General features: G+C 34.0%; 1 protein-coding gene across 1 annotated transcript; it reads right to left on the reverse strand.

The window, feature by feature from the left end:
- Positions 1-5619: 5619 nt before the first annotated feature.
- On the reverse strand, positions 5620-6645 carry LOC105042302 (uncharacterized). Its single transcript, XM_010919450.4, has one exon. It carries the CDS (start codon positions 6324-6326, stop codon positions 5760-5762), a length of 567 nt encoding a protein of 188 aa, XP_010917752.1. The 5' UTR covers positions 6327-6645; the 3' UTR covers positions 5620-5759.
- Positions 6646-25057: the final 18412 nt, after the last annotated feature.

Genomic DNA, 25057 nt, shown 5'->3' on the forward strand with positions numbered 1-25057 from the left:
GGCTTGAAGGTCAATAATGTTATGGGGATAAGCTCATATTCTTTCAGGGACCCCTCCCCTACAAGAAACTAATTTAGAATCATAGAGAATTTCCCCTCCTAGTTGTTGAAGAAAATACAACAAGGAACTAACAGCCTTCTGTAGTGTGCCAAGATTAATAAAGAACTACAGGTATGGAGCTATGAAAGCTGTTGGGTTTGGATGTATTCAGGATCTGATGCTTACAGCACGGAGGCATGTGGAAAAATTAGCTCGAGCCCACTGTTTGAGAATTATAGGAAGTCTTGTAGCCAGAAGCTCTCTCTCCAGAGCCTGTCTTGTCCTGCCATACACCAGCACTCTTTTCTAGGAAGTTTCCTCAATGAATAAGGACTGTAATATAGCTTATAGTCCCCACTGAAGTATAACATTATTGAAGTATTACCCAAACAACTTCTCTGTTTGTGGAGATTTTTACTTATCTTTCCTCTTTATTTAAATTTTTTCAATTAAATTTCTTTAAGTTCGTTTAGTGATTTAATGTGGTCCAGAGCCCGACCTTCCATCCAACGCTATTAAGAAATCATCTAAAGCGGTAAAATTGTTCTCGTCATTATTTCGAATTTCTAATCAGAAGGCTTTGGTCATGCAGCTTCCTACCGCCCACGTCACATCTACCTCCATCCCCATCTCCTCTTGCTCTCCCTCCACGCTTTGTGAATCCATCTCTCTTTCGAACCGAATCCTTTGCGGGAGGTGTAAATGGTTCCCACAACCCATTTCTTCCCAAAAATCATATAAGATGGCTATCTGGATCTCAAACGAGGGTTGTTGCTTCAAAGATGCCAGCTTCCATCTCTTTTTCTTTAGAAATTTGATTATTTTGATGCCGGTTTATTGGGTTTTATCCATAGATTCTGGTTTCTCGGGCAAAATAATAAAGCTTGGCTTGTATGAAAATTTGAAGTCTCCCTCTCCAGTCTCCACCATCTAGTTGCACTAAGTCCCATAATCAAATTAGTCCAGCTTCAGCAACCCGCCTATCGCTGTGTTGTTGGCGTAAAGATCAGCCCCAGGGCTGCCCGTCTCCCTTATTCTCTCGAGGATACTCCGAGCCAACTCCATCCTTCCATACATGGCTAATGCATATTACTCGGTTCAAACAAAAATCATGAGATTCTCTCACTCTACACAGATTTCCACCTCCAATAGCCTGTTTCCCTTGCAAAACTCCTGCGAACAAATGGGCCCATGCCAGCCATTATATCAAACAGAGAGCAGGCCTCATACAGCTTCATGGATGAGAGTCCTTGGCGAAGAGTGAAGGCGAAGAATAGTGGGACAACACCAGCATTGGCGAAGTGAAAGGCGGAGAGGCGGAGGACATTAGAGAGGCGGATGATTTTGATGACGGGGATCTGGAGGTCCAAGCCACTGGCACATTTGGAAAAATTATGAAAAAGTTCTAGCCCACCACATGCGGTGCAATAAAATTGATATGGGGCATACGTTCAATTACATTGGATCACTTAATACACTTAACGACAGGACAGACATTTAAATGCCGCTCAATTTTTTTTTTCTAATTTTTAATAACAAAAATATTTTTTTTTCGTAGAATAAAAAAAAAACAATGTTATTACTTTCTGATGTCTTATATAACTTCCTACGAATATATATGACATATTGAACAATATATGTAACTTATATTTTTATAATATTTTAAATAATATATATGATTTTTTGATGCTTTATATGACTTTCTGTGAATATATATGACTGAACAATACATATGACTTCCTATGAATATATATGACTTCCTATCACTTTATATGATTTCTGATTAATATATATATGACATCCTGAATAATATATATGACTTCTTGTGAATATATATAACATTTTAAACAATATATACAGCTTTCAAATGTTTTATACAACTTTCTGTCAATATATATAACATTCTAAACAATACATATGACTTCTTCATGCTTTATACGACTTCATGTTGGATATATTAAATAATATATATGATTTTCTAATGTCTTATATGATTTTCTGTTAGTTACCAATAGAAAGTCATATATTGTTCAAGATATCATATATATTGATAAGAAGTCATATATATTATTCAAGATGTCATATGTATTCATAGAAAATTATATAAGTCACCATATATATTGTCTAAAAAATTATATATATTTATAAAAAATTATATATATTGTTCAGGATGTCATATATATTCATAGAAAATCATATAAGATATTAGAAGCCATATATATTATTCAATATATTATATATATTTAGGATGTTATGTATATTCATTGAAAATCATATAAAAAATCTGAAAGTTATATATATTGTTTAGAATGTCATAAAGACACAAAAAGTCGCATATATTGTCCAGAATGTCATATATATTCAAAGAAAATCATATAAGATATCAGAAAGTAATAAAATTATTTATTCTTTATTCTACGAAAGAAAAGATATTTTCATCATAAAAAAATTGATGAAAAAAATAGAGTTATATTTAATATCTATCTCATTATTAATTATGCTATATAATTCTATATGATTGGACAGCGTGCTCTACGTCAATTTTATTGCATTATACACGATGCACAAAAAATTATTAAAAAATTATTGATGGGACCTGATTCAGATCATTAGAGATGTGTCTAATTCTTTTTTCTTTTTTTTGACTGATAAATTATTAATGATCCATGATGAATCAGATCCAATCAATAATTATTAGGCACCATTTTGGGCTGGTATTTCTCATGATATGGAACCTAAGTTTTTTTGTTGACAAGTACAGTTAATGGTATTTTAGTCATAAAGTTGTCAACTGACCATCAAATGATAAGTAATAGGAAATGAAAGGTGGGACGATATTGCATGACTTAATCAACTTAAAAGATCCATCTGAAAAACTTAAAAAGGAGGTCCATCTTAACTTGAGGGGGTGTTTTGATAATTACACCTAACATCACGTGAGCCTTTCATTTCCATTTTGATTGAAGTTATTTTGTTTTGTTTACATTCCAGGCATTGCCAATGCGTTGTTTTCTTCATTTAAGCCTTGCACACAAGTTTGTAACTGAGATCATTCTAGTTGGATAGTGTAAATATTGTTGCTTGTGTCTTATATTACCTCAAGCATGTTAAGTCTTGAGCTTGGATCGTTTAGAATAAAGAGATACTTGGTTCATGATCGAAATTAAAATCGAAATAAAAATTGAAATGGATTAAAATTGAAATCAGAATAGTCAAATCCTCCCAAGCATTTGGTTCATTATCAGAATCGAAATCGAAATGAAAATTTGAATCCATAGAGAGGAGAACAGGGATTGCGTTCAAAGTAAATTAGACCATTACTATTTCATCCCGGAATCGGAATCCAAATAGAATTCCTTCCAACCAAACGGTTGGAATAGAAATCATTTATTTTCATTCTGATTTCGGACCCCCACTCTCCCTAATCAAGCATCCTCTAAGAGACATTGTAACCTCCAGTATGAGGGCTTGCTAGATTAAGAATCATGCTTCCAGTGCCCTTTGCTTTAGAATGGTTCATCCAACTCTAAATCAAATATTTGAGTTGCAGTTATACCACGGTTTGCCAGTGACATAGAATACCAAAATAGTCTAAACGTTTTAGCATAAAAGCATGATCATTCAATGAAATATGCCAACAGAGGATAACATGGTATTGAAGACATTCAAGATAAAACTATGTAATCCAATCCCCAACGCAGCAAAGGAGGATAAACAAAAACAGAGGGCAGTCATAGGTTTAATAGGTGGTGGCCCTTCCCAATCAAGCTAATAAGATATGTTGTTCTTCAGCTTGAAAACGACCTTGCAAATTAATTGGTGACGCCATGCTGTTGACATATCTATACTTATCATCCAACTCAGATGATCAACTTGTTCACGCTTCTTTGGCAAGCATCACATTAAAGAAAAGTGGAAAAAGAAATGAATAGAATAAAGATAAACGAAAGCACAAACTGGCAAAAAACATGAATAAAAAATATTTTCAGGAAGAACGAATCCAAGGAAGACATTCACAAGGATGTCATGCACCTGGAAAAACTATAGGAACACAACAAAAATATGCAGCATTTTTTGCTTCAAAAGAACCTAACCAACAAACAGCTTTCCTAATAAGACAACATCAAGAATGAATTGCAAATATGCTGAATGAATGAAGATGAGCTAAGGAACGACAAGGACCAGCGGCATCCAAGGTAGGCTGTTCTCAGTGATATCACAACTGATCTATTTAAAAGAAATAGCAGTGCAAGCAATTATCCAGTAGCAAGTGAGCTGGAAAAAAACAATTATTCTTGGGCAGTCCAAAAATATTTTCAGAAGTAATGACCCAGATATTTTCAGAAGTAATATATAGCAAGAAGAATACTTACTGCAATACTGAAACATTGATATGGAATTTTAATAGCTAGAAAGCAGAAAAGTGGAGAATAAATCTAGCTTGACCATAGTGTGAAACAAAGCAATGGAAACAACAGAAAATGTCAAAAGTTAAAATCTATTAAGAAGACAGAATTTCTTTCTCCAGCAGACAATGGTCAGCACTAATAAAAGTTCACTTGTACACTTAATCGTTCAAACATCTGACTAAACGAAAGAGCTGCATCAGATTAAGTAGACATGCCATCTCTCACGGAATTGGATCGCACAGTGGAAAAATACAAAAGTGTTCCACAATATAGACAGTAAGAAAAATGGGACAGAAGGGTGATGATCAACATAGATTATATACTGCAATAAAAATATAAGCCAAGTGCATGAACATGCGAATGTTAAGGTCTCTAAAACATAGAAAAACACAAGCAACTGCTAGAATGAGAGTGAACAATTGAGCCTAGTGAAACCAGATCAACCAGAACCCTTCATGGCAATAACATCATATTTGCTCCATTTTGTTAACTCAATTCCCTTTGGAGGGGACCTAATGCTTGAATTCTAGCCTAGGACATAGACACATACTTGCCAACCAACTTGAAAGCCTGAAGTGAAGAAAGAAACCCATTCAAACAAGATTGAACTCAATGAGAACAACTGCATGAACAATAATAAATCACTGGCAGCACAGATCAGGAAGAAAACCCTTATTAGTGCTTGTTATCAACAGCAAGGCCAAAGGCATCTGGAGAACAACTCTCAAGTGCTACCAACCATGTAACATAAGTGAAGGATCCTCACTTCCCCAATGGAAAAGACCTGCAAATCTTCAAAATCTTTACATTGGACTTCCAACAAAAGATAAGTAACAGGTTTTAATCAAGTCAACATCAATTGACCAAGAGTAGGAACTGGATATATAGGAAAAAACTCTTTTTCTCAAGTAATATTTAGAATAAGACATATAAACCAACACAACAATCAAGAAGATGGAGGAATTTTAGATTGACATGAAAGTGAACCGAATCACACACAAAATTCTTTTGATAAACCAAAATTCAATATATACAGGAGAAAATAGATGCTTTCATTTGACGATCAAGGGGAGGGCTCCTACTTCGATGCAGATGGGACTCAAGAAATCTCCACTTCATTGAGCAAGAGAAATTAGGTCAAGAAGATAGAAGAATGAACTTGACAAGCTAATTGCAAAGTAAACACAGCCAGAACCATATATAATTAATTACATCAAACATTCTTCCATTGAATTGAAAACCACATCACAAACAGTTCATCCATGATTCAAAAGAACCATCTTTATCTATAAACTGAAGTAGTAAAGCATATTACTGTACAGCCACAAGCCGGCCGATGCCTCCATTACCTCTGAGATCCCCTTTCTCCTCTCGACCCCAAAGCTCCGCCTCTCCTCCATCCTCCTCCTCCTCTTCATCATCATCAGACTCATCGGAGCCCTCGCCCTTCGGAATGGTCACCACGAGCTCTCCATCGACGTAATCGGCGGTGGCCAGCGCCGGCCTGGTGCATGACGGGAGCCGGAACCTCCACCGGTTGAGCTCAAGGCCGTCCAGGTCCAAGTCGTCGATGCCAGCGGCGCCGCCGCGGACCACGACCTTCATCACGCCGGGGTGGATCCTGACGGCGTGGGCCCGGACTGCTTCGCCGGCGAGGTCCCCGGCTGCAGCGACGAAGCGGAAGCCGTCGGGGCCCTCGTGGACGGCGACGTCCGCGTCGGCCGCAAGGGGGAGCTCGAGGACCTTGCTGAAGATGTGGGGCAGGCGGCGGAGATTCTTCTGGTGCCCGAGCACCACCATCTCCGCGGCCGAGAGGGCGGCGCCGACGTCGTATCGGAAGGTGATGTTCCGCTTCTTGGGAGCTGGTTGGATCCTCATGGCTGCCGCTGCCCCTGCCCCTGCCCCTGAATCCAAGGCTCTCACCCTAGAAATTGCCGATCTTGAGAGAAAGATTGCTATTTTTTGGACACGGTAGAATCCGCGTGGCTCGTGCGATCGAGAATCTAAGGGAAAGGCATCAAAAAATTTCCTTTAAGGGCTGAACCTAATCTTGAAGTGGTTGATCGGCTGCAAACCCGATACCAGATTGCGGAGAATAATATAGGTGAGGTGAGGACAAGCACAGCAGCATGGGATTAATCAGGGGAAATAGAAAAGTAGAGGGGATCAGAGAACCGTCATGGAAAGTTTGCCTTCGAGATTTATTTCTCTCTATTATTTAAGCCACGCGTCATAAACGTAGAAAAAGATCTCAACTTTTGAGAAATTAATTTTTTGAAAATAATTATAAAAACACTCCCCAAACATCCCTTGACTTTAAAAAATTTCAGAAAAGTCCTCCAAATCTCCCAACTATGCCAATTTTAAATGATAAAAATATTCACTCTCTCACTCTCCCTTTTTGCCTATTCAAACATCTTTTTGGCTACCCCTAATTCCAATGGTTCGCTTTGACCTCGCCACTCTAGTCCTCCATCCCTCAATGATTATTCGATCCCTCATTCAACGTTGGCTATTGCTTCATTCTTGCACACCTTCTCTTTTGTTGATTATTGAGGGAAAAAAAATAATAATAAAGAGCAGCAACAGGATGACTTCTATTCTCATCATGCTAATGTATTCTATTCTCTTCTTCTCTTCTTCTATCTTATTCATTCATTCATATTTAAAGGGCAAAAAAAATTTTGTTCCCAAACTTGCCGTTCTGATTCTAAAATTCAGTATGTAGCAATAGAACAAAATAGACACAAGATACAACAACAATGCCTAGAGATAGAGATGTCTAACTATCCATAAAAAGAGCTTTTGTTGATTTATTTTCATAGAAAATCCCTCTAATAGCTATCATTCCGCAAAGAAATACATTCTCGTTTCTTTACAATGAAGTATGAAACTTAATCGAGGGCTTGAAAAGGATGAAGATAAAGGAGGAGAAATCTCACGATGCTCCATGCCATACATGTACTCTCTTCCTCGTAACTTCTCCTATGATCTAGTAAACCCCTCCCTCTCGTTCTCTCAGGATTTTTTACCATCAATGTCAAGGAGTTGGATGCCGCCCCACCCAATGAAGGGCCACCACTGTTGGTCCACAACTCCCCACCACCCTCTTTCAACCATGACCTAGGCTCTATGCACCTCACCCTCCTAAACAACTTCTGAGACCCCCTGTTTTTGGCCAAGAAGATCTCTCACCTTGCCATCATCGTAGAGTGCTTTGCCACCCACCACCCATATCTTTCACATGTAGGAGCTCGTTGCTGTCCACCACAAAATCAAGCTTATCAATCATGCCTTCGCCTCAGCTCAGTTAAAAGGGATCTTCAGCTCCATGAGGTCCATTTTTTATCTTTTATTAATCAATTTCATTGTCTACCTTTTGTTTTTAGTTTTCTTGATCATAAATTGTTTCTTTCTTATTGATGTTTGGTTTAAACATCGAGAGGATTGATGGCCCCATGTTACAACAACTGGATCATGAGAAGAAGGTGATTTGCCTATTGATTTTTCGATGATCCTAATTGTTGATTGAGACATCCTTATTGTCAAGCTCCTCTTTTGGTGCAAGGACTCCATCCTAAATAACAAATATCAAGGGTATTTTTATGCTACAATAATTTTATACAATCATATGATGGTTTCGTGATATAAATGAAGGGAAGGACCGGTTTGAAATAGTTAGGAGATTTAATAGAGCTGCTTAAATTTTTTTGAAAGTCAAGAGGTATCTCTGGGTCATATCTTAAGTTGAGGTGATGTCTCTATAATTTTTTCAACTTTTAAAAATGAGCTACCACTTTAACCCAATATCCGACTAGATCGACGTCAATCGATCTAAACTTGAATGAATAAGTTGGACAAGAACTTAAACTCAAACTCAGTGAAACTTTTGGATTAAATTTGGATTTGCAATTTATAATTTTTTCAATTTTTTAATACAAGCTATCACTTTAACCTAGTATCTAACTAGAGCAACCTCATCTTGATTTGATCCAATCCGAATGAATAAGTTGGATAAGAAACTCAAACTCAGTGAAACTTTTGGATTAAACTTGGATTTAAGATTTATCGGACCTAACCAACAAGCACTTGATCAAAATCCATATAGTTACCCAATTATTGTATGAAAAGTATATATGAAAATGGCATAGTGTTCTAATATTGAAAAATGCTGGGGTTGTAAATGGCATAGCATTCCTGATAGAAGTGGCCATTCCTCCAGAAAAATGAAGTTATTCAAGCTCTTTCTACCAAAGAAGTACTTGATTTTTTTTTTAAAAAATGGAGTAGAAAAATAAAAATGGCATGTTATAACGTGTTCGAGTAATTAAAGTTGACTTTAAATAAAATGTATCTTTTGAATTTTTAGTCAATTATTATATATTTAATACCTAAGTGCTTGATATTTATGATTTAACTTTTGTAACATGTATTGGACAAGATACAATATTTGATCTCAATGGGAATCTAGAAATTAGACTCAAACAATGGCTATAAGTCTGGTTTTGATAAATTGTTTTCTCATGCACGGTCTAAGATAACATTTTCTTTTGAGAAGGAAGGTCTGAGATAATATTTATCATAATAAAACGATCGCTGTAGAGTTTGGTCTCCCATCATATCATACTAAAATTTGAAAAGAACCTCTCAAGCAAAACCCTATGCATTGCTCGGAAATTTACTTTTAATAGTAAAATGAGCTATTCCTTGGAACATATGCAAATGCCTCTGTGAAGGGTCAAGACGGCCTCGTTGGTCCATGTATCACTGAAGAAACTCTCATGCTACTAAAGCTCCTGGCCTTTGACAAATAAACTCACATTTGTATTGGGGTTCAGGGAACTTTCACACCACAACAATTGCACTTCATATGCTATTTCTAGGATTTTTCTTCTTTTGGACTCTTATAATTGGTTCATGTTTCATTGGCTTAAAATGGTAGTAGGTATTTAGACGTACATCTTTTGTGGTTGACCTGCCACTTAACAACAAGTGATATTGAGGTTGAGTCTCGCATTGCAAAATACTAGTCATAACGCATATGCCCATCAACACAAAAAATTAAAAAAAAAAAAATTCCAATCAAAATAAGAATGTGTGAAAAGATAAAATTAATTAATGTACATCATTGCTTAGAAATTAAAAAAAGTAGTACTTTTCATAGCATTATATATTACACTATCATATAATCTGCACCATGCGTGGGATACCTTTTTTCTAATTTAGAAAATATACCACTGCTAAAATATTATTTTTTATTAATTATATAGTTATTTAGAAAGTGATATATTTTTATTAGTATATAAAATATATATTTTATTACTAAATATTTTATTAGTTTTAATAACATATAATTTTTTTAATAGATTAATATATTGTTAAACATTATTAATCTTTTAAGAAGATCATTAGTAAAAAAATGCTATTACTTTTACTTAAATATATTATTTTATTAAAATACTTTTAGTATTATTAGTGTTATCAATATTATTAATTTTATTACTTTTACTAAAATATTATTAGTTTCAATTAATGTATTAAAATATTATTGATTTTTTACTAATGCTATCTATATGATTTGGCAATTCCATGCATCTGGTGGATAATTTTTAATATATAAAAAAAAAAGGCATTTCCTTCACATAAGGCTCCAATGGATAACCAGAGAAACTCCAGTGACAACTTCTACTTTCATTTCTAATCATTCGATGATCGAATTCAATTTGATAAGGCACAGGTGATCAAACGAAGAGGAGGGACAAAAGAAAATCAAGTGGAAGTTGACGCAGAGCTTTTCTCCATCAAAGAAAAATTTCCATGTTGAATTAAATATGATGTCCATACATGGCAAATGACTGTGTATATACATGGGGAGAGCTACCAACCCAGAGCCATAATCCATGCAATTAGATGATTAGAAATTACATGCTGTTTTTTTCTAATTATTGGAGCTCCAAATTCTATCTTGTCAAATCCAAAAATTGAGCAACATTAAATTCTACAATTGGCAAAAATATTATGGCTGTTATTTCTATCATAAAAGCACAAGCCTCACTTTTTTTTTTTTTTTTTTTCCAATATGATCTTGTAAATAGCATTGATTTAGTGAAAACTAGGTTGGAGGAAGCAGAACGAAAAGGTTTGTATGGCAACATTGTTATTGCTATCATAAAGGCATGGGCCCTAATTTTTTTTCCATATGAGCCTGCATATTTCGTGAAAACTGGATTAGAGAAAGCAGGAAGGAAAAGTTACATGACAATAACGCCTTGAGCCATGTGTTTACGTGCCTTCACTATCCTTCTTTTCTAAATAATTATCTACCTCATTAGGCTTTTGAATGGATTCTACGTAGAATTAAATTCCCATGCAGATTGCTAATACATAACATGTCCAGATGGTAAACGGAGACCTTTGCTAATACAGAGCCTCCATTTTAATATATATATATATATATATATATATGTGAATGATCCATTTTAATATATATAATTAGTAGTGTGAATTGTTCCATAATTCTCTCCCTCTTCTCAAGCACATGCATGCCCATCAAGACATCAACAGGAATTGCTCCAGGTACTAGCAAAATTTTTTTTTTCAACTTTTCTTTCATATAAATAGTTTTATTGAAGATATCTGGATGACTTTAAAACTTATCTATTGGGTACTTGCTGGGTGTTTTGGATGAGAAAGCACAACAAGCAATCCTATGCAAGATAGGGAATTTGACATAAGGAGGATTCTCATATGATAATTTAGATAGTTGATATTTTTCAACTAAACTCAAAGAGATATGAGCGATCATTTATTTAATAATTTTGCACAATCACCCATGTTCTTACGCAAGTCCATGTCTTCCCTCCCTTCAATGCTTGCATGCAGTCTAATAGAGAGTTCCGCCAAGTTAGCAAAATCATCTATTCATCTTCTTTGTTATTCTTCACCTTTTTACATACAATTTGTGAGACTTAAAGGAATGGGTTTGCAAGAGTTTTAATGAAGAGAGATACATGCATTTTGAAAATAATGAAAATTTTCACATAGTTATTCCCACACCTATATATTTCTTTTAAAAATTACCTCTTCATCCTCTCAAGTTTATCCAAGTTTCACATGTCCTCCCTCTTATAAAAATTTTCAATTAGCTCCTTTAAATACATTATTGATGAAAAGTAGTCCCAAGCCCCATCTGCCATCTAATGCAATTAAAAAATCATCTAAAATGATAAAATTACTCTTACTATTATTTCAAAATTTTAGTTCTGGATAAAATTTCTAATAAAAAGTTAAGGATTGCTTGACTCTGCTCCAAGCCCTAGAACATGATCTTGAAGGATTAGAGTTCTTGGAAGAAGCTTGGAAGATCTCATTTTAGGGTCTTGGAAGGAAATGGGGGAGGAGAAGAGGTTAGATTAGACTCCTTATGACTACTATGGCAAGGCTATGGTGGCATACGACTATTGCATTGATGATGCCCAATTTTGCCTCCTATGCCACAGCCATGTCCATGCAACAACAAATGTCTTGGCCTACAAACACATTTGCTCCTTCACTTTGACAACTATAATGTCCAACCTATTGTTGTACTGCTAATAGTCTTGCCATCTACTCCGACTAAAATGGGATGCTTACAAATAAGGCTGCAAATGGATCGGATTGACCCATGATCTGATCTGATTCGTTTTGATCTGATCTAATCCATTTTAAAGGAGCTGCGGAGCCAGATCAGGTTCTAAAATTGGATCTATTTTATATTTCAGATTAGATTTAGATTTACTGAATTTGACTCGACTCGATCCGACTCATTTGTACATGCTATCAAGGCAAAGGCCATCAATCTATTTATTTGTTATGATTTGTTTACTTAGATTTCAGAACAAATACTATACCAAAAATAAAAAAAATATTTCAGTTGTCAAGAAAAGATAGAGATATTGCAGAGAACTGAAAATGATCTTTGAGTTGGTTTCTATATTTATTTTTTTTCTCTAGATTATAGTTATATCTTAGTTAGTTCTTGATAGTAATGTATCAAAGTCATTATAATATTTGATGGCATCCATTCATGTGTGAAATTTTGTATTAAAATTTTCTTCAATAATGTTTGAGCTCTAGTAGTTAAAAATTATTGATTGTTTATAAATTAATAGTCAAGATAAATTAATATTTATTTTTTTTTATCATAACTTCTCATATATTGTCTTATTATACGAATCAGATCTGACTTGAATTTGGACCTGAATCGGATCTAAATTTTTTAGGTTGGAACCTGATTATACATGGATCCGATCCGACCCAAATGATCCAGTGGGACAAAATTTTTGACCATGGATCTGATTCGATCTGACCCAATCTTCTATTGAGTTGGATCTGGATCCAACATTAGGACTCGATCAAGGAACCGTATTAGATTAGGATCACTTATGATCCAATTCAATTTGATCGATTTGCACTCTTATTTACAAAGGTGCCGCTGCACACCCTTAGACCCTAGTTGAGGGCTTTTCCAACTTCCCTTTTGCCCTAAACCTTGCTACCTCCTGGGGAATCGATCTTCCTACTAAGGAGACTATTTCTATTCCTACATTATCCTGACCAAGTGTCTCCTCACTGGTTCTCACTAGATTACATTCTTATAGGAGATTTACTGTATCAAATTTAATAAGAGGAATATTCTCATCCCTCCATCTACTATCCTAGCTTGGCAGATCCCTTGGATCATGGAGTTGTAGGCAATCAAGTCTGGGATGCATTTCTTGCTTAGCATGTTCTACTAGACCATCATTTCATCCTTTAATTTTCCTTCCTAGCACAAACCATCATTCAATATACTATAGTTGACCTTATTGGGGTCGCACTCAATTTCAACTATACACTACCAAGCACTTGTTGACTATTATCCACTTAGAAGTAACCCCTTATGATGGAGATAAAAGTCGACACATTTGGGGTGTAGGTCCTTCTTGGTCATTTTACTAAGCAACTCCTTGATGGCCTCATTCACACATGATAGTGAAGCTCATCGATGATGGCAATGTACAGAACAATATTGGGCCTTCTAAAAGAGGATAAGCAGGAGGTGATGGTGATCTCATCTGTTATGCTCATCATCTTATGGGATAGCCAGAGCAAAAGAAGCCGATGATGAGGGTAGAGCAGAGAAATTTATTGGGAAAGAGGCTATTAACTATCATGTATCTAACATGATTCTTAGTATTAGAGGGGTGCCAAGGCAAATAAGCAAAGGATGGAGGTGTCATAGTGTTGGAAATTATATCCTAAAGCCAATCATTTAGGTTGTAGATGATTGTGCTCCATACATGTATATGAATTATAAAATGATAAACGTTATCTGATAGATTCATCATAAAGAATACATCTTCCTAAATAGAAATATGTTATGATGAAGTCCTTAGAGCTACTTCCAAAATGATAAAGGAAGATTTATCGTGTGATTCTTAAATCTTGTTCGCGATCAAATGATACAATTGTTATAAAGATGATAATTGTATCGAGTATAGGTCATTGTATACCATATTAGTTGGTTGTCCTCTTAACTAAAGCATGTGATGACACGGGTATGACATACGGATGATATGTAAAAGTATATTTCACTGAGCGTGACCACTTTCGGAGTATTCTACTGTCAAGAGTTGCTCTGATAGGATATGGGTATAAATGTCCCTCTGATCTGAGGCTGTCTTGGTGACTTATAAGCAACTCACTGTGCTTTGATGTCGAACTATCTGAATTTCTAATTCGATGATGAAAATTTTCTAAATACAGTCAAGTACTTGTGAAGTCTGAGTGCGAGTCAAGATGGGATTGATCGCTCTAAGTAAAATTGAAGATGATGCATCACTGTGTTTCAATTAGCAGAATTTTGATCAAAGTAGTTCCAGTAAGGAGTCACAGAATTTTTAAGGTTGAGACACAATATGGATCATTTTTTCTGGGTTGATAGTTTAACTCTTAGTTATCCTTGAGCATCAAGTGTCAAAGGGATGAATTATACGGTAACTATATCCACATGGGTTCTAGAGTATTGCTGGACATACATTCAGCCTATTCGGATATCAAAAACTATTTCTAAATGATAATATCGATTAGTACAAAAATTATTCTTGTGCTACAAACTTAGGTTCGAACCTATGAGATCACATACATAGAAGTATCTATCTGATCAAATGGCTGATCGACGATTATGAATCGTTAAGGATTTTTTATCAATTTGATTGATAATTAATCTTTTGTAAAGGTTGCAATAAATTATTTACTAATAGTTAATAAATTAAAAAAATAATTAATTAACAATATGATTATTAATTGGCTCAATTTAATTGAGCAATAGGGATTGGATCAGATCTAATTAAATTAGATTCAATTAAATTGATTTTGGATTGATTAGATACATCCCTATTGGATAACAAGACTTGTTCCAATTGATCTTAGGGATACAAATCAAATTCTAAGTTGAATGAGATTCAATTAGTTTTATATAGGTTTTGATTGGATCAAATCTTATTGAATAACAAGCTTGATTGGATCAAGCCCTATTATCAAATAACTTCTCTAATATCCATCAAGAATCAATCCCTAGATCAATAGAGATTTAATCTAATTAATTCTCCAATTGAATTAGGGCCTAATTGATTTCATAAATAGACTAGGACCCAATTAGTTAGTTTGTTATAACTAATTTTTAAATTGATTAGTATTGGATCCAAGAGTTAGTTAGAGATGGAACAAGATTCTTGAATCCTATTTGGAATAGGACTAAATCAACTCAAAACCCCACGTGATATTTAATCCTCACGCCCCACCTCTCTTCACGTGAAATAACCCACAACCATCAAGAAAGGCCACACCCCTTTTTTGTTGTTCCGTGAAAGAAAATAGGCGTCCCCTCCCTCTTTCTTGTCATCACAAAAAAAATAAGGAGAGGCGTCCAAGAGTTGGATGCCCCATACTCCACACGCCAACCCCTTTTCTCCTCTTCATCTTGGAGTGATTTATGAGATTTTTATTGCTGATTTTTAGGCATCAAAGAGAACTTTTTTTACTAGTTTTACAATAGAAAATTGAAGAAAAAAAGTTCTTCCCAACAAGATAAAGAGAAGAAAGAAGAAGGGTCTTCTTTTTTGTACACAGCCTTGGAGAAGAAGGAGTTTTTCTTTCATTTTTTTTTTATTTTTTTAGTATTAAAATTAGATTAGATCTAATTTTTAACATAAAAATTTAGAGAAAAAATATTAAAAAAATTTAGTTGGATGTTTGGGGCTTCCTAGAGTTCTAAATCAAAGAGAAAAAGGGAGAAGAAGAGAGAAGAACGGTTCTTCTCTCGGATCTCTTTTTTAGATTTTTTTTTAGAACATGAAAATCTATATTATTTTCAGCATAAAAAATTAGATTAGATCTGATTTTCATCATGAAAAATCAGAGAAGAAAAGTTCTTCTTAAAGGTATGAAAGGAAAAGAGAAAGGTTCTCTATTGTGTGTGGAAAAATTGAGAAGAAAGTATTCTTCTCTTGATCTCTATTATAGAGATCTGATGCGTGGATGCAGAAGAAAAGAAGAAAGTCTCTTTATTCTTCATCTTCTTTGTGTTTCTCTTAGATTAGTCAAAATATGGTGTCTTCGCGAGCTAGCACTCCCAGGGAGATCGATCAGCACAAGGACTTCGTGTGGATATCCGTAGAGGTCAGATATGTGTGCGACTGTCGAGCAACATGAAGAACAAACTATTACAAATTTCGGATGCGGTGATCTGCTATCCATGCTCAGGTATGAAGTTTTGAACTCAATTCATTTTTAGATGTAATCTAAATATAAATTTGATATGATCTGATCTATACTTGCTGAATTTTAGATTTCAGATTTACATACATGCATATTAGTTTATGTCATAGATCCTATATGGTAGTTTTAGATTTGATCTATGCATGCATTATAGATTAAATTATTTAATCTATGTATGTTCTACTGTAAATTTTTTAAAAATATATGTACAAAACCATCATGCTTCCCTTCAAATGGTATCAAAGTGAAGGTTCGTTATGACATGAATATATATGAATATAGAGTTGAAATTTAGATTTAGCAATGCATGAGATGTATTATGATCTGATTTTAAATATGATTTAATATAAAATTAAATCTAATATAATTTAGATTAGATCTAAATTTTTGCATATATGATATATGAATTAGATTAGATATTTTGAGTAGTAAAGTACTCGAATTGGGTAATCACCAGACTGTCCGATCATAGGAGCAAGTAGGGTTACATGACCCTCTCTTCTCATTCAATGGAATGCTCTTATGGTGTGTAGGGATGCCACTGTAAGGTCCCATGAAGAAGAAAGTGAAAGAAAAAAACTTACTTCTTGTAAAATCTTAGATCTTAAAACCCTAGGTGTTGTTGTATGTGATGCAAGTTGCGAAGAACTAGTTACATCTAATCTTGATCAATCAAAATTATTTTGATTTAAAATCATAAAAATTTAGATTTGATCTAAAAAATTTTATATAAAAGGTTTACATAAGAAATTATTTCAAAACCTTAACCATGTTGATGCAAAAACTGAATTAAGAATTAAGTATTGAACTGAATAGATCTAGAATTATGATTTGATATCTAATGACGTTGCATAAAACATAGGACATGGGTTAGCTCAAATCAGATTCTTCTCTTTAATTGGGTTAGACCTAAGGTTAGAATCAAAGAATTGATTGACCATGTAGAGAAATTGATTAAATCTAACCAAATATTCAATTAGATTAATTAGGATTTTTTTAATATAATAGTTGTAGATGGTTAAGTCCATGTCTTTGATTAGATCAAATGGATCTTGATTGTGGCTCAGTGGTTGAACCAAAATCATTAAGTTGGTTAAATTAAAACTAGTTAACCAATTGGTGTCTAAGGTAAGTTTGGCATTTCGATCGATGATTTTTAATTGAGAGTGGTTTATCTGACAATTTTGATGGTGTCTAAGGTAAGCTTAGCAAACTCTCTCATTGATCTTACTTACCTGACCAATTTGATGAATTAAATTTTAATTAGATCACTAAATGATTCGAGTTAGCCCGTGCCATTAAGGTTAATCAGTATGACTAATTTAGGTGCTCTGGATCGATTTGTTTTTAGTCGTTCCCATGACTTGATGAAGTCAGTGGGAGAATTATAACATGTCGGTTAGACCCGCTAGTCACTAGTCCTTTTCATGACTTAGTAAAGTCAGTGGAAAGATTTATAACTTGTAGGTCGACTGATATCTTCTAAAAAATTTAATCAAATTCTCTAAATTATTAGATCCATAAAATAAGCTGGTTATGAAAATAACTAGATCATAGCCTCCCATTAAAGTGAATGATAATGGATTCATTATTTTTTATTGACATTGCAAGCGCCATCCGTCTGGTGTTCTCTCTGAATAATGAAATTATCATTCATCATATGATGATTCTGTTAAACTATCTGATGAATGGCTAGGTTGATCGAGCCATCCTCGGGCCTGATCATTTTTTGGCTAGAATTACTGAGTAGGTTCATGTTAATGGTTGGACCTAACTGAGACTTTCAGTGGAGGCCCATTGCTTACTGAAATAAAATTTGAGGCTAAATTAAATACTAGAAGTTGTTTGGAGAAACAATTAGTTGAGAACCTACCCATAGGTGCATATGGGTTGACCAAACCATCCTCAGGCTTATCTGCAGTCTGTGTGGATTCTAGTACTTGCTAAGGAATTAAGATAATTTCTCAGATTGGAGATAAAGGCTATCAATTCATATAAAATAGTGGGAGCATCTTTAGACTAAAGTTCAAGTCTTTAGGTCTAAAATAGTTCATATGCTAATAAATCAATTATTTTTTTTTAGAAATGGTTAGAATATTATCATTCTTTTCACTGTTAGATAATGAAAATATTATCCGACCTAACTTTGATAGTCAGTATCAGAAGTTGAGTATGGTTTTTAAGCGAATTGATCAAGAAGTCTCGGGCTAACCCAAATAGACTTAAAAGAGAGATCAACAAATGGTTGCTAGTCAAGATAGTTATATAATAACTTCTTGAAGTTTCTCTATTGATAATACTACTACCTGGATATAGGATACCGACAGTACAAGTCATGTTTGTAAATAGTTGCAAAAGATTTCAGGATAGTAGAAAGTTTGTAAACGGCAAGAGACTTCTGAATGTAAAAAATGGAAGTCTGTTCTAGTCTTAACATTAAGAATCATCAAGCTTGTTTTCAATCCTGAAGATGTCATTTTAAGTGATTGTCACTATTGTCCAATCTTATTGATGGTATCAATAAGAATGATTATTATAATATTATTGTGAATGATACTGTAATAATGAGTGGATAATTGAAAATGACATAAACTCAGTACCATAGCTTGTTAGTGTAATATACACATCTGACTAGCACCCTAGATTAGATAATATTACAAAAGTTTGCCTTTGGTATAATTGATTTAGTCATCTTTTATTGGAAGGGGTAAATGAGTTAGTGATGTTCTGAGTTTGATATATATTGATGTATTTGCACTCATGAACATTAGTATTAGAAGAGGACTTATTACTTTATTAAAATCTCTGTTGACCTATCTTGATATGGGTGCATCTTGCTTATGAAGCACAAATTTGAATCGATTGAAATATTCAAATGATTCCATAATGAGATAGAAAAACTAACTGCAAAGAGTATTAAAACTCATCGATTAGACCGATAAAGTGAATATCTTTACAGTAAGTTTTGACATATCTTGAAGAGAATTGGATTCTCTCTCAATGGACCTCTCCTAGGATACCACTGTTTAAAAGGGCTTCTAAAAGGAGAAATCAAACTTTGTTAGATATGGTTCGATCCACTGTGGGATTTGCTGATTTGCTTGAGGTTATATTTTAGAGACTACTTGATATGTGCTTAAGAACGTTTCGAGCAAATCGATTACCAAAACTCCATATGAGATATGAACATGATTATTTCGATGCTCTCTTACCTTAGGATTTGGAATGTCGAACTTATGTGAAATATTCACAAATCGAATAGATTGAATCTTAGTCTGATAAATATTATTTTAGAGATATTTTTTCTACCTTCTTGATGGACATGAGATATTCATAAATTTTAAGATATTCTTTTTGAAAAAGAAGTTCCTTGGTGAAAGAACTGATGCCGTTAAGAGCAAGCTTGGTGAAGCTTCATAGGTAGAGGAACTGACTCTGATATAAACCAATAGAATCAGAGTTGATTAGATCAAATTCAGAGCCTGATGTAAAGGCATCTATGAGTGGATATGATAGAGTACCGTATCAGCCAAACAGATACTTCGATTTTTAGATTTGAGATGGAGATTTGATCTCCCATACGAATGCTATATAGGGATCTAACTTTGAGAAGTGGTACAGAGCATTAAATATGAAATGAAGTCCATGAAGATCGATGACGTATGGACATTTATTGATTCACCTGAATGGATAAGACCCATAGGGTGTAAGTGAATTTTAGATGGATAAAGGCGCAGATGGAAAGGTGGAGACCTATTAATTCTATCCGATTATCAAAGGATTTCATCAAAATTATAGTGTTGACTATGACGAGATATTTTTTTGTGGCAATCCTCAAGTCCATTTAGATTAAATCAAGCTTCTCGAAGTTGAAATATATATTTTGAACGTATGGCATCGTTGAGAATGAAGCAAAATTTTATATGTATAAATGTGCTAATAGTTCTGTAAAAGTATTCTTTGTGCTATTTGGATAAAATTTTCTTAATCAAAAATGACATTCCTACATTATAGGAAATAAAAGCTTGGTTGTCATCTTTGTTCTCCATAAAGATTTGAAAGGTTATGAGAACCATCCTTAAGTATTTATGAAATATTAAGGACTAATGGCTCGTTTATGGAGAGTCTGACTTAAAATCTGTAGAATATTGATTCTAGTTTTTAGTTGGATCGAAATAATAAAGTTGTATCAAGTTATATTTTTATCCTAAAAGGAGGAGCGATATACTGGAAAGGTTCTATGCAGTATTCAGTAGCTAGTTTTATTTACGATATAGAGTTCTTTGTAGCATTTGATGCTGGTAAAGAAGTTGTTTGATTATGAAAGTTCATTAGCAAGTTTGGAAAGGCACCCTCCGTTGATGGTCCAATCCTTCTGTATTGATAGCAGTACTGGAGCCATAGCTCAAGCTGAAGAATTGATGTTCCATTTGAGAACCAAATACTTTCTGCATTACAATTATTTTGTTCGATAAGATTGAAATAAAGTCAATCTTAAGAAGATCGATCAAAAAAAAAATTTAGCCGACCCATTGACTAGAGCAATCAAATCTAATGAGTTCGATGATCTCAAATAAAAGATGGATATTTGATACTGATCTGATTGGCTTTAATCCAAGTGAAAGTTGTTAAAAATTATGTCCTAAAGTCGATCACCTAGGTTGTAGATAATTGTGCTCCATACATGTATATAAATTATAAAATGATAAATATTATCTGATAGACTCATCATAAGAAATACATCTTCCTAAATAGAACTCATATGTTATGATGAAGTCCTTAGAGCTACTTTTAAAACGATAAAGAAAGATTTATCATGTGATTTTTAAATCCTGCTCGTGACTAAATAATACAATTGTTATAAGGATGATAATTGTATCGAGTATAGGTCATTGTGTGCTATATTAGTTAGTTGTCCTCTTAACCAAGACGTGTGGTGATATGGATATGGCATACGGATGATATATAGGAGTATATTTTACTGAGTGTGTTCACTTTCGGAGTACTCTGCTGTCAAAGATTGCTCGGATGAAATATAGGTATAAGTGTCCCTTTGATCTGAGATTGCTTCGGTGATTTGTAAGCAACTCACTATACTTTAGTGCCGAACTATCCGAATTTTTAATTCGATGATAGAAGATTTTTGGATACAGTCAAGTACTTGTAAAGTCTGAGTGTAAGTCAAGATGGGATGGACCGCTTCAAGTAAAATTAGAGATGATGTATCATTATGTTTCAATTTAGCAAAATTTTGACCAAAGTAGTCCTAGTGAGGAGTCATAGAATTTTTAAGGTTGAGATACAATGTGGACCACTCTTTCTGAGTTGACAGTTTAATCCTTAGTCATCTTTGAGCATCAAGTGTCAAAGGGATAAATTATATGATAACTATATTCATATAGATTCTAGAGTGTTGCTGGACATACATTCAGCCTTTCTGGATGTCGGGAACCATTGCTAGATGGTAACATCGATTAATACAAAAATTATTTTTGTGCTACTGATTTAAGTTCAAACTTATAGGATAACACACATAGAAGTACCTGTCTGATCAAATGACTGATCGATGATTATGAATCATTGAAGGATTTAATTATCAATTTGATTGATAATTAATCCTTTACAAAGGTTGTAATAAATTATTTACTAATAGTTGATAAATTAAAAAAATAATTAATTAATAATATGATTGTTAATTGACTCAATTTGATTGAGCAATAGAGATTAGATCAGATCTAATTAAATTGGATTCAATTAGATTGGCTTGAAATTGATTGGATGCATCCCTATTGGATATCAGGACTTGTTTCAATTGATCTCAGGGGTACAAATCAAATTTTAAGTTGAATGAGATTCTATTAGTTTTATATAGATTTTGATTGGATCAAACTTTGTTGGATCATAGGCATTGATTGGATCAAGCCCTATTATCAAATAGCTTCCCTAATATTTATCAAGATTCAATCTCTGGATCAATAGAGATTTAATCTAACTAATTCTTTCATTGGATTGGGGCCTAATTAGTTTTATAATTGGGCTAGGATCTAATTAGTTGTTTGTTATAACTAATTCTTAAATTGGTTAGGTTTGGATCCAAGGGTTAGTTAGAGTTGGAACAAGATTCTTGAATCCTATTTGGAATAGGATTAAACCAACTCAAAACCCCATATGATATTTAATCCTCACGCCCCACCTCTCTTCACGTGAAATAACCCATGCCCATCAAGAAAGGCCATGCCCCTTTTTTTTATTTCATGAAAGAAAATAGGCATTCCCTCCCTTTTTCTTGTTGCCACAAAAAAATGAGGGGCGTCCAACAAGAATCCTATCTGGAATAGGACTAAACCAACTCAAAATCCCATATGATATTTAATCCTCACGCCCCACCTCTCTTCACGTGAAATAACCCATGCCCATCAAGAAAGCCCACGCCCCCTTTTTTTTGTTCCGTGAAAGAAAATAGGTATTCCCTCCCTCTTTCTTGTCGCCACAAAAAAATGAGGGGCGTCCATCCGTCCATGAGTTGGACGCCCCATACTGCACACACCATCCCCTTTTCTCCTCTTTATCTTAGAATGATTTATAAGATTTTTGCTGCTGGTTCTTAGACATCAAAGAGGACTTTTCTTACTAGTTTTATAGTAGAAAATTGAAGAAGAAAAGTTCTTTCCAACGAGAGAAAAAGAAGAAAAAAGAAGGATCTTCTTTTTTGTGCACAGCCTTGGAGAAGGAGTTCTTCTTTCAAATTTTTTTTATTTTTTTTAAGATTAAAATCAAATTAGATCTGATCTTTAATATGAGAATTTGGAGAAAAAATATCAAAAAAATCTAATTGGATATTTGAGGCTTTCTAGAGTTCTAGATCAAGGAGAAAAAGGGAGAAGAAGAGAGAAGAACGGTTCTTCTCTTGGGTCTCTCTTTTGAATTTTTTCTAGAATATGAGAATCTATATTATTTTTAGCATAAAAAATTAGATTAGATCTGATTTTCATCATGAAAAATAAGAGAAGAAAAGTTCTTCTTAAAGGCATGAAAGAAAGAGAGAAATATTCTCTCTTGTGCGTAAAAAAATTGAGAAGAAAATATTCTTCTCTTGATTTCTATTGTAGAGATCTGAGCGTGGATACAGGAAGAAAAGAAAAGAATTTTTTTATTCTTCATCTTCTTCATATTTTTCTTAGATCAGTCAAAGTGTGGTATCTTCACGGGCTAGCACTCTCGGAGAGATTGATTAGCATAAGGGCTTCGTATGGATATCCGTAGAGATCGAACACGTATGCGGCTGTCAAGCAACATGAAGAATCAACTACTATGGATTTTGAATGCAGTGATCTGCTATCCGTGCTCAGATATGAAGTTTTGAACTCAATTCATATTTAGATGTGATCTAAATATAAATTTGATATGATCTAATTACATATAGATATTATCTATACTTGCTGAATTTTATATTTCAGATTTACAGATATGCATATTAGTTCATGTCATAGGTTCTGTATGGTAGTTTTAGATTTGATCTATACATGCATTGTAGATTAAATTGTTTAATCTATGTATGTTCCGTTGTAAATTTTTAAAAAATGCATGTACAAAATCACCTTGCTTCCCTTCACATAGATGACCTTGTTGGGGTTGTGGCCATTGCAGAGGTTTGGGGTAAAGAGGCTAGTGGCTATAGCTCCATGATTAGAGGGGTGCTCTTGGCTAAGCCATTAATTATTTCATCAAATCCTCCACTCCTCCCTCTACACCTCTTGCTTCTCTCATGGCTGAAGAAAATCTAACGGCTAAGCCAGTCATAGGAGTAGGTTGCCAATAGAAAATTGAGGAAGCCCTCCAACAAGATTCTAACATTATTTACTAGGGTTGTGGCCATTATCAATAATTAGAATACTTTTTAGTCAAGATATTCTAGTTCTAACATTGTTATACGACCATCGTATAGATAATTTGTTAAGATCAAGAAAATAAAGATGGATGGTGGGATCACATTGCATCACTTAGTGAATCTAAAGGAGCTAATTGAAAATTTTTAAATAAGAAGATCGATAAGTGAAACTTGAAGAAATTTGAGGCTACTAATAGGTAATTTTTTCTATATTTTTAGAAAAAAATATATTTTTGTATAATAAAATTTAGAGATACTAGCAATCAAGTAATCCAAATTTTAAGTGTGTTAATTTGATCAATAAAATGATAAAATCAAGCCAAATAAGAAAATAGAAAGATGGAGCTCAACGTAGCTTCCTCATAATTGTTATATGACCACATGTGGCCCACTAAAAAATTTCATATGGCAAAATAAAAATAGATAAAAGTCAGTTAAAAGAAAAACTTTATCCTAATCCTCCATCCCTCCCAATCAATAGTTTCAAATCTTCTACTCTAATATCGACTGTCTCTTAATTCGATAGACTTGCAACTTACTCGTCCAACTTATCCATCTACATATTCTCCATTGCAATGCCACCATTGTTGTGAAAAAAAAAACTGCCACAATACCTAAATTAAAAGTACTGTGGCAACTTGAGAGGTACGGCATCAAGAAAATAGATTTATAATAGGGGCATTAGGATTTTTGCATGGATCTTTGCATGTGGGGATCTATATATTATTTATGGAATAATTATTTTAGTATTGATATTTTTGTCTGTGATATTTTTTGCCTAGGAGTTTCGGTATAATATATTGATATGTTATTTTTTTCTATAATATGTTTAATGGTCCCTTTGTCTTTACTTTTGGATATTGAAATGTTGAAAATACATAGCATAATGCTTTAGTAGTGAACCTCAAATGTCTGCTTCCAT

This window comes from Elaeis guineensis, chromosome 3 (genome assembly GCF_000442705.2).
Source record: "Elaeis guineensis isolate ETL-2024a chromosome 3, EG11, whole genome shotgun sequence".
NCBI classification, from domain to species: domain Eukaryota; kingdom Viridiplantae; phylum Streptophyta; class Magnoliopsida; order Arecales; family Arecaceae; genus Elaeis; species Elaeis guineensis.

Coding starts and splice junctions, on each gene's coding strand:
- LOC105042302 (XM_010919450.4), bottom strand. CDS start 6,326: ATGAGGATCCAACCAGCTCCCAAGAAGCGGAACATCACCTTCCGATAC.